Genomic DNA, 11,741 nt, shown 5'->3' with positions numbered 1-11,741 from the left:
GAACTAGAAAACATTTTTACTTTGAAGTGTTCGTTATAATTTAGCATATTATCATTTGATTAAATACGAAATCTGCAGATAGTAATTTAATGAATTTAAATGCATTGGTGCAGTGCAGAATCTTATAAAAACGATAAAGCATCACTTTAACACCACACAGTGATTCTCGGATAATCGGAAATGATAGAGGCATAATAAAGAGTCTAGCTACATTTGTAGTTTAAAATTTGCCAAGTTTATTGTTTGTTAGATGGAATATAGAAGCATTAAAACACATTTAAGAATTTATAGTTTCGGAATAAATCTAGAATAGAATAGCCATTTGTTATGACAAACTTTTGAAAATAAGTCATTATATATGAAGACATTAAGAACACCTAAAGTTCTGGCCAATTGGTTGATATAGGGGGGTATTCAACTGACATCTGCAACTGGCAAGTCACCATTGATTGAGTTGGTGGCCTTATGTTAAATTCAATGGTCTACTGGTTGGTAAACTCGTTGGCAAATTTGAATATTTATTACAACTCGCATCGATCGTCATTCGATGAATTCGTATCGAATCGAATCGCATCTTGTCTGGGAGCGAATAATGCGATCAAAAGCAGAAGCTAGTAAACAAAGCCATAAAAGAGGTAAAAGATATAAACAAACCATTTTTGGCCAAGTATGTTACACTTTTAATTGACCAAAGTTGGTTATGATGATACTATGGTGGAGTCGTGATCATCGATCGTAGTCATCACTTTGGTCTGCTGGATTCGAACATAAATTATCGACGACTATAAAATCTTCCAGCAGTTGAACTTTCGACATCATTCTCAACGTGTTGTTCGGTGAAACAGAAAGGTCTAAGACAGCAGAATGCGTACCTTTATTGTTTTGTGCTTTGTGGCCGTGGCCTGTGCCCAATACAATTATCAACCAGCTAGCCAGGGAGCTGAAGAAGGTTTCAGTGGAGCCAGCGATGGCGGTTTTGTAGGTGGAGCTGATGCCGGTGGTAGCCAAAGTGGTGGAGACTTTGGTCATGCAGTCTCTCATGATGCTCCCGCTGTTGCTCCCCAAGCTGAATTCGAGAAGGAATTCTTCAGTTACACCGCCGATGACAATGACTTCAACGATAACAATGCTGCCGAACAGGCTGCCAATTCCTTGAAACAAGCTCTTCGTGTGGTTTTCATTAAGGGCCCCGAAAATCGTGGCCTAGAAAATGCTGCTCTTGCCTTGGCCAAACAAGCCGGTGAACAGAAGACTGCCATCTATGTCCTCAACAAACAAGCCGATATCGGAGATTTGGCCAACAAATTGAATAGCATCAATCACAGTGGCAATAGCAAACCCGAGGTTCACTTTGTCAAGTATCGCACCGCAGAGGATGCTGCCAATGCCCAACGTACCATTCAAAGCCAATATGATGGTTTAGGCGGTAATACCAGATCTATCAATGGTGGTGTTGCTCCTGTCTTGAACTTTGCCTCTCAGGCTCCAGCTGCCACCACCTCGAACTATGGTTCAGCTGGTGCCATTGAAGCTCCCACCAACTCCTATATTCCACCTTCCTCTGCTGCTCCTTCTAACTCGTATGTTCCACCACCAGCAGCTCCCACCAACTCGTACATTCCCCCATCAACTGCTCCTGCTGCTCCCGCCAATACCTATGTTCCTCCAGCACCAACTGCTGCCGCCCCCACCAACAGCTACATTCCTCCAGCTACTCCTGTTGATGAGCCAAGCCCAAATTACTTACCTGCTTCCATTCTTCGTTTATTCCGTCTCTAAGATGGTATCAAAATCATTTGGAGGAAGGACTTCCATTCAAAGACTGAATAATTGAAATTTTTATTGTTTTTTTGTTATTTTTATTGTTTAAGTTCATTTTATGTTATTAAATAAAATATTATTTGAAAAAAAAACACGATGTTTTTCAGTAGGCGAGTGAAATGTAAACAAGTATAGCTGCCTTAAGTTCGTCCAACGTAGTGCAATGGTTAGCATCTCATGGGTTCAATTCCAGTTTCGATCGAACATCAAAATGCTGTGGATTATCCCCTCTCTGTAATGCTGGTGACATTTCGGAGTATTTCAAACCTTTTCTAAGTGGTTCTACCGTAATGTAAAATGCCGTTCGGAGGTCTCTTTTCATTGGAATCGGGAATCACTCACCACTGTGGTATCGCAATGGACTCAATAGTCAAAGTGAGTCTGAAATAACGAGCAGCCACTATACCCATGCTAACCTAACCTGGCCGAACCAGACCGAATCTTAAATACACCATTATGAACCAAATATAAAAGTTCCTTAGAAAACCTCTTGTCGTAGTTGGTTACTTGAAAATATTTCATGTGGATTTGAACCAAAAGATATATTCCAATGGTACATTTCCCGAAGTTATATATAAAATGTCTACATATAGAGATTGTCGGGAGTTTTACAGGAATCTCAAGCCCTTATTTGAAATCTAAATTCTGTAAATTTTTACCCACATTGGCACAAGATACAAAATCGGAAAATGTAATCTCTAGTTTCGAACAATCAGTGTTCCTTGAAACGCCTCAAGTAACTAAGTCAATAAAAACATTTAAATCTGATGCAATTTTTAGGCAACATCGCAAAAGTGTATTTACGATTTATCGGTCGATAGATATGTATTAGAATTTTAAAAAAATTTTAGTAATTTCTACAAGTTTTCGACTTGACCATTTTTGTCAATATCAGAAAAACATATATATGGGAGCTATATCTAAATCTGAACCGATTTCAACCAAATTTGGCATGCATAACTACAATGTTAATTCTACTCCCTGTCCACAATTTCACGTAAATTTGATCGTAACTTTGACCTCTGTGGTCATATAAAGGGTGACACGGTCAAAATTTGGTCAAGGGAAAACGCGTGTAAATCGGTGAAATCGTTTATTTAAAAAATCAAATTAAATTTCTTTTTCAAGTTCAGTTAGTATAAAATTCAGGAAAAATATTCAGTTAGGTTTTCACTTTTCCAAATCCGAATTGCCGGGCCTCACGCTTGACACCTGGCATCAGTTTTTGTACAGCCACCTTGTCCACCATATTCGCCGCAGAAAACCAGTTTGCCTTGAACTGCTGCTCGTCCTTAGCAGTTGTTTTTGTTGGTCTTCTTTAGGTTCCGCTTGACGATAGCCCAGTATTTCTCAATTGGGCGGAGCTCTGGCGTGTTGGGAGGGTTCTTGTCCTTGGGAACCACCTGCACGTTGTTGGCGGCGTACCACTCCATGGCCTTTTTACCGTAATGGCAAGATGCCAAATCCGGCCAAAACAGTACGGAACAACCGTGTTTCTTCAGGAAAGGTAGTAGATGTTTATTCAAACACTCTTTTACGTAAATTTCTTGGTTGACAGTCCCGGAAGCTATGAAAATGATGCTTTTCAAGCCACAGGTACAAATGCCTTGCCAAACCAGACATTTCTTTGCGAACTTTGACAGTTTTATATACTTGAAAATATCTGCTACCCTTCCCTTTCCTTTTGCCGTATAAAACTCCTGTCCCGGAAGTTGCTTGTAGTCGGCTTTGACGTAGGTTTCGTCGTCCATTACCACGCAGTCAAACTTCGTCAGCATCGTCGTGTACAGCCTCCGGGATCGCGCTTTGGCCGTCGTATTTTGTTTATCATCGCGATTTGGAGTCACTACCTTCTTGTAAGTCGATAGTCCGGCTTGTTTTTTGGCTCGATGCACGGTTGTAGACGATGCACACAGCTTATTTGCGGCATCTCGGAGAGAGAGTTTAGGGTTTCGCTTGAAACTACCGGCAACTCTCTTTGTCGTCTCAGCGGCTTCCGGTTTTCGATTTCCCCCCGATCCAGACTTCCTGGCTGTCGACAAACACTTTAATTACATTTGTAACGGTTGATTTGGCAACTTTTAGCGATTTTGCCAGCTTTGCGTGCGAATAGCTCGGATTTTCGCGATGCGCGAGCAAAATTTTGATATGCTGCGCTTCTTGCTTGGATGGCATTTTGAAAACTGAAGAGCAAATTGCAAAATCAAAATAGAAGCAACATTCTAAACACACACACCTTCAAAATGAGGGGTGTTCAGGTTTTTTAAATGCAAAATTGAAAGAAATACGTCAAGTATATATTGACCAAATTTTGACCGTATTACCCTTTAAGTATAAATCGAACGAAAGATATATATGGGAGCTATATCTACATCTGAACAGATTTCAACCAAAGTCGGCACACTTTACGACACCATTAATTGTGTTCCTTGTGCAAAATTTAAAGCAAATCAGGCTGAAATTCTTAAAGTTATATGCTATAGTTATATATGGGAGCTATATCTAAAACCGAACCGATTTCTTCCAAAATCAATAGGGTTCTATTCTGAGCCAAAACACATACTTGTACCAAATTTGAAGCCGATTGGACTGAAATTGCGACCTACACTTTAATTAAAACAAGTATATACGGCCGTAAGTTCGGCCAGGCCGAAGCTTATGTACCCTCCATCATGGATTGCGTAGAAACTTCTTCTAAACACTGCCATCCAGAATCGAATTACTTAAGTTGCGGTAACGCTTGCCGATGACAAGGTATCTTAAAACCTCCTAACACCATCTTCTAAATTGTATGTAAGTACATACGTGGTATATATTAAATCAAAAAAGATCGATTCAATACGTATATAATTCAGTTTGACAAAGTAGACATAACATTTTTACAAAATTTTCTACAGAAATAAAATTTTCTATAGAAATAAAATTTTCACAAAATTTTCTATAGAAATAAAAATTTTGACAAAATTTTCTATAGAAAGAAAATTTTGTCAAAAATTTCTACAGAAATAAAATTTTAACAAAATTTTCTATAGAAATAAACTTTTGACAAAAATTTCTATAGAAATAAAATCTTGGTAGATTATTTTTGACTCGAATGGCAACTATGATTATGAACCGAATAAAATTTGAACAAAATTTTCTATAGAAATAAAATTTTGGTAGATTATTTTTGGCTCTAGTGGCAACCATGATTATGAACCGATATGGACCAATTTTTGTGTGATTGGACAAATTTTGGTATGGTTGTTAGCGACCATATACTAACACCACGTTCCTAATTTGAACCGGATAGGATGAATTTTGCTCCTCCAAGAGGCTCCGGAGTTCAAATCTGGAGAACGTTTTATATGGGGGCTATATATAATTATGGACCGATATGGACCAATTCTGCCACGGTTGTTAAAGATCATATACTAACACCATGTTCCAAATTACAACCGGATTGGATGAAATTAGCTTCTCTTGGAGACTTCGCAAGCCAAATCTGGGGATCGGTTTATATGGGGGCTATATATAATTATGAACCGATGTGGACCAATTTTTGCATGGTTGTTAGAGACCATATACCAATATCATGTACCAAATTTCAGGCGGATCGGATGAAATTTGCTACTCTTTGAAGCTCCGCAACCAAAATTCGGGGATCGGTTTATATGGGCGCTATATATAATTATGGACCGATGTGGACCAATTTTTGCACGGTTGTTAGAGACCATATACCAATACCATGTACCAAATTTCAGCCGGATCGGATGAAATTTGCTTCTGTTTGAGGCTTCGCAAGCCAAATCTGGAGATCGGTTTATATGGGGTCTATATATAATTATGGACCGATGTGGACCAATTTTTGCATGGTTGTTAGAGACCATATACCAACATCATGTACCAAATTTCAGCCGGATCGGATGAAATTTGCTTCTCTTTGAGGCTCCGCAAGCCAAATCTGGGGATCGGTTTATATGGGGGCTATATATAATTATGGACCGATGTGGACCAATTTTTCCATGGTTGTTAGAGACCATATACCAACATCATGTACCAAATTTCAGCCGGATCGGATGAAATTTTCTTCTCTTTGAGGCTCGGCAAGCAAAATCTGGGGATCGGTTTATATGGGGGCTATATATAATTATGGACCGATGTGAACCAATTTTTGCACGGTTGTTAGAGACCATATACCAACACCATGTACCAAATTTCAGCCGCATCGGATGAAATTTGCTTCTCTTTTAGGCTCCGCACGCCAAATCTGGGGATCGGTTTATATGGGGGCTATATATAATTATGGACCGATGTGGACCAATTTTTGCATGGTTGTTAGAGACCATATACCAACACCATATACCAAATTTCAGCCGGATCGGATGAAATATGCTTCTGTTAGAGGCTCCACAAGCCAAATCTGAGGGTCCCTTTATATGGGGGCTATACGTAAAAGTGGACCGATATGGCCCATTTTCAATACCATCCGACCTACATCGATAACAGCTTGTTTTGTTCGGAAGTTATCGTGATTTCAACAGACGGACGGACGGACGGACGGACGGACATGCTTAGATCGACTCAGAATTTCACCACGACCCAGAATATATATACTTTATGGGGTCTTAGAGCAATATTTCGATGTGTTACAAACGGAATGACAAAGTTAATATACCCCCATCCTATGATGGAGGGTATAAAAATGTGTTCACGGGCAGACGGACAAACTGACATGGCTAGATCGACACAGGGGCCCGCCCTGAGCAATATTTTCAAAGATACCGTCTCGTCTGGGTGTTGCAAACATATGCACTAACTTATAATGCCCTGTTCCACACTGTGGCATATGTATAAAGAGGGCAGTATCAAGACGCCTAAGGATTCAAATCGGGAGATCAGTCTACATGGGAACTATGCAAACATAAACATAGACCAGAACATAGAGCAATTCGGTAAACTTATTTGTGAACCTCATATACCGGTAGATTTCCAATTTCAGGAAAATCGTATAAAGACTGTCCTGTTGAAGTGCTCAAGAAACCATATCGGGGTGTCGGTTTATGTCGGACCAAAATATAGAACGATTAGGTGGACCTTCGATTGTGTGCGGCTTGCAGACAAAAACTGAATCTGAACATTGCTACCTCTATTGATTTTGGAAGAAATCGGTTCAGATTTAGATATAGCTCCTGTTTAAAGCGGTTTTTTAATGAATTATTTTGATTTTTTTATTGTATTGAGCTATGTTTAGTAATAAGTTGTATGAATTTCGACCATGTAATAGTAATATCCCATTATTTTTTACGTAAATGTGGCAATGAAGCAAATCACTCACTTGTTGAGAGGATGATGGGTTGAGACCGAGGCTTCTTGGTGCGTTAACGAAGTTGACTCGCTCTCATTTCATCATCACCGCCCAATATAGAGGTTGATTTCCTTCACCAGCTCACCATTGATCTCATAATATGTAAGTAAGAAGTCTCTAATGTTCACACACTCAATGAATATATAAAATGTGAACCCATACCTCCTCGTCTTTCATTCCAAAAGGCAAATTATAAATCTACTCCATTTAGCGAATATTTCGAATGTCTCATTTTCGAAATATTTCTATAAAATTTTGTGTCTACAAATTTAGTTTGTTCAATTTTACTTAAATAACTATAACTCCGTAGTCTAAATTTTTATACCCTCCATCATAGGATGGGGGTATATTAACTTTGTCATTCCGTTTGTAACACATCGAAATATTGCTCTAAGACCCCATAAAGTATATATATTCTGGGTCGTGGTGAAATTCCGAGTCGATCTAAGCATGTCCGTCCGTCCGTCCGTCTGTTGAAATCACGATAACTTCCGAACAAAACAAGCTATCGACTTGAAACTTGGCACAAGTAGTTGTTATCGATGTAGGTCGGATGGTATTGAAAATGGGCCATATCGGTCCACTTTTACGTATAGCCCCCATATAAAGGGACCCTCAGATTTGGCTTGTGGAGCCTCTAACAGAAGCATATTTCATCCGATCCGGCTGAAATTTGGTATATGGTGTTGGTATATGGTCTCTAACAACCATGCAAAAATTGGTCCACATCGGTCCATAATTATATATAGCCCCCATATAAACCGATCCCCAGATTTGGCGTGCGGAGCTTAAAAGAGAAGCAAATATCATCCGATCCGGCTGAAATTTGGTACATGGTGTTGGTATATGGTCTCTAACAACCGTGCAAAAATTGGTTCACATCGGTCCATAATTATATATATCCCCCATATAAACCGATCCCCAGATTTTGCTTGCCGAGCCTCAAAGAGAAGAAAATTTCATCCGATCCGGCTGAAATTTGGTACATGATGTTGGTATATGGTCTCTAACAACCATGGAAAAATTGGTCCACATCGGTCCATAATTATATATAGCCCCCATATAAACCGATCCCCAGATTTGGCTTGCGGAGCCTCAAAGAGAAGCAAATTTCATCCGATCCGGCTGAAATTTGGTACATGATGTTGGTATATGGTCTCTAACAACCATGCAAAAATTGGTCCACATCGGTCCATAATTATATATAGACCCCATATAAACCGATCTCCAGATTTGGCTTGCGAAGCCTCAAACAGAAGCAAATTTCATCCGATCCGGCTGAAATTTGGTACATGGTATTGGTATATGGTCTCTAACAACCGTGCAAAAATTGGTCCACATCGGTCCATAATTATATATAGCGCCCATATAAACCCATCCCCGAATTTTGGTTGCGGAGCTTCAAAGAGTAGCAAATTTCATCCGATCCGCCTGAAATTTGGTACATGATATTGGTATATGGTCTCTAACAACCATGCAAAAATTGGTCCACATCGGTTCATAATTATATATAGCCCCCATATAAACCGATCCCCAGATTTGGCTTGCGAAGTCTCCAAGAGAAGCTAATTTCATCCAATCCGGTTGTAATTTGGAACATGGTGTTAGTATATGATCTTTAACAACCGTGGCAGAATTGGTCCATATCGGTCCATAATTATATATAGCCCCCATATAAAACGTTCTCCAGATTTGAACTCCGGAGCCTCTTGGAGGAGCAAAATTCATCCTATCCGGTTCAAATTAGGAACGTGGTGTTAGTATATGGTCGCTAACAACCATACCAAAATTGGTCCAATCACACAAAAATTGGTCCATATCGGTTCATAATCATGGTTGCCACTAGAGCCAAAAATAATCTACCAAAATTTTATTTCTATAGAAAATTTTGTTCAAATTTTATTCGGTTCATAATCATGGTTGCCATTCGAGTCAAAAATAATCTACCAAGATTTTATTTCTATAGAAAATTTTGTCAAAAGTTTATTTCTATAGAAAATTTTGTTAAAATTTTATTTCTGTAGAAATTTTTGTCAAAATTTTCTTTCTATAGAAAATTTTGTCAAAATTGTTATTTCTATAGAAAATTTTGTGAAAATTTTATTTCTATAGAAAATTTTATTTCTGTAGAAAATTTTGTAAAAATTTTATGTCTACTTTGTCAAACTGAATTATATACGTATTGAATCGATCTTTTTTGATTTAATATATACCACGTATGTACTTACATACAATTTAGAAGATGGTGTTAGGAGGTTTTAAGATACCTTGCCATCGGCAAGCGTTACCGCAACTTAAGTAATTCGATTCTGGATGGCAGTGTTTAGAAGAGGTTTCTACGCAATCCATGATGGAGGGTACATAAGCTTCGGCCTGGCCGAACTTACGGCCGTATATACTTGTTCTTCATATAATTGTTATTCCTAACTACAAATATATTTTTTACAATCCCGTCACAATATTGAACAGCTCCCATATATCATTCGCCACTTATATGAGCCCAGAAGACAGAATTTTACTATGATTAATGTGAAATGTTGCGCAGAAAGTAGAATTAACATTCTTACTATACTCGTCAAGTTTGATTGAAATCGGTTGAGATTTAGATATAGCTCCAATATATACCATTCACTCGATTTAGACTCGCATGAACACCGAAGTCATAATTTCACTCCGATTAACTTGAATTTTTTAACAGATAGTACTGGTAACATTTTAGCAGTGTGTACCAAATTTTCAAAATCGGCTCAAATTTAGGCAAAGTTTTCATATACATATATGTTCCTCCAGTTTGAGCAAATATTTTCCAAAAACCACAATTTCCTTGTAAAATCGCCACTGCAAACACAAAAGCTTGTAACAATAAATGAAACGACCCACAAGACTCCCGCATGTCACGAAAATTTCGTTTCACACGCTCAGCTCTACTTTATGTATAACATCCAACATATTTATAGAAATTGGGATGGTATGGAAAATGTAGTGCAGTCGGCCATGCACGACTTAAGACTTTCCTTAATAGTTTTCGAATGTGATTTAAAATCACTTTTCGGTAGTGTTAACGATGCCGGCAACTTCTCGTAAGGTGATTTTGACCAAAAACTACAACCGATGTTCATCTTGCTTTGTTGTCAGTAGAAAAGTAGGTTTTCCACTTTTCGACTGTTGCAAAATTTAGCTGTGTCTTCATTATTGAAACATTCGATAGTCGACTTTTCACTTTAGTAACTATTGTCGTCTTTTCACATACGCGATCTATTGATTTTTTATGTGTGAATTATTATTGAAAAATATCTCTATCCTAACCTTTTGATTATTCGGTAGCGTCATTGAACATTGCTCACTCGAAAACTAGAACTAAGAGCAACCACTTTACGAATTGGTTATGCAAAATTCCATGAAAAACGTAGGAAAGGTCATGTAAAAGTGGTCGTTTTGACCATTTTGGCCGATATTGCTTTTCGTTAGTAATGGCATACTATTCATTTTGTTGTGAAATAAAAGTTGTTGCATTTGTCACAAAACTTTTCCTTGATTAGCTAAATAACGCCTCTTATTGCAAAACACCTTTATAATGGAACAATATTTATTCACAATGAAAAAAAAAAAACAAACAAATAACAAAAATAAGAATATCAACAAATTAAACAACTGGAAGGTAGGTATCACTTGGGGCACTGTGACTAGCATCACTATGACCACCAGATGCCTTGGAAGCGAAATTCAAAGACTTGGCAACACCACCATTTATATGCTGAGTTCTACCACCCAAAGATTCGTATTCAGCTTCGATAGTCCTGCGGGCATTGTTGGCATCTTCCTCGGTACGGTATTTGACAAAGTGAACTTCGGGCTTAGCGTTGACATGGCTATTTTCAGTTTTTAATTGATTGGACAAGGAAGCCAGATCAGCCTGTTTGTTGAGAACATAGATGATGGTTTTTTGTTGCGAGGCATGTTTGGCCAAAGACAAGGCAGCTCTTTCGGAACCACTTGTATCGGGACCCTTAATAAAGATCACACGTAGACCTTGTCTGAAGGAATTGGAAACTTGATTATCGATTGCTGGTTCATTGAAGTCTTGTTCATCAGCTGTGAATGTGTAGAATTCCTTTTCTAAGACTGCTTGAGCAGGAGCATTGTGAGAGGCTCCATGTTCTCCATGAGAATGACTATGGCCTCCTGATGATCCACCTGCTGATCCTCCTGCTGCATGATAATTGTATCCCGACTGAGCACAGGCAACTGCCACAAAACACAATACAATGAAGGAATGCATTTTCTTTTGGTTTGGTTGATTTCACTGGAAGATAACTCAAACTTGGAATGATTCTATATCGATTTAGATTTTATTTATATACTTCGATAAATGCATTGTGCCTGTGACGTTTTGTTTTATGGGTTTCAAATGACTTTAATGTTCATCTATCTGGGAACCGATTTATGTGGATGTTTCAATGCTATACAGCCTTTTTTATGGCGTTTTAATTATTTCCATATGTTTAGCAATTAGAATTTTCTTAGTGGCATTTTTGTCTTTGTTTTTTTTTTTATAGTACTCGTTCTATAAAAA

At 38.2% G+C, this 11,741-nt stretch overlaps 2 protein-coding genes across 2 annotated transcripts; one reads left to right on the top strand and one right to left on the bottom strand.

Annotated features, from left to right (window-relative positions):
• Positions 1–864: 864 nt before the first annotated feature.
• Positions 865–1,779, top strand: LOC142233782 (uncharacterized). Its single transcript, XM_075304816.1, has one exon. It carries the CDS (start codon positions 865–867, stop codon positions 1,777–1,779), a length of 915 nt encoding a protein of 304 aa, XP_075160931.1.
• A 9,032-nt stretch (positions 1,780–10,811) lies between these two features.
• Positions 10,812–11,447, bottom strand: LOC142233772 (uncharacterized). The gene has a single exon (XM_075304806.1). It carries the CDS (start codon positions 11,445–11,447, stop codon positions 10,812–10,814), a length of 636 nt encoding a protein of 211 aa, XP_075160921.1.
• Positions 11,448–11,741: the final 294 nt, after the last annotated feature.

This window comes from Haematobia irritans, chromosome 1 (assembly GCF_050003625.1).
Source record: "Haematobia irritans isolate KBUSLIRL chromosome 1, ASM5000362v1, whole genome shotgun sequence".
NCBI classification, from domain to species: Eukaryota; Metazoa; Arthropoda; class Insecta; order Diptera; family Muscidae; genus Haematobia; species Haematobia irritans.
The sequence above is the reverse complement of the archived record's forward strand: the minus strand, read 5'-3'. Positions and strand labels throughout refer to the sequence as shown.

Coding starts and splice junctions, on each gene's coding strand:
- LOC142233782 (XM_075304816.1), top strand. CDS start 865: ATGCGTACCTTTATTGTTTTGTGCTTTGTGGCCGTGGCCTGTGCCCAA.
- LOC142233772 (XM_075304806.1), bottom strand. CDS start 11,447: ATGCATTCCTTCATTGTATTGTGTTTTGTGGCAGTTGCCTGTGCTCAG.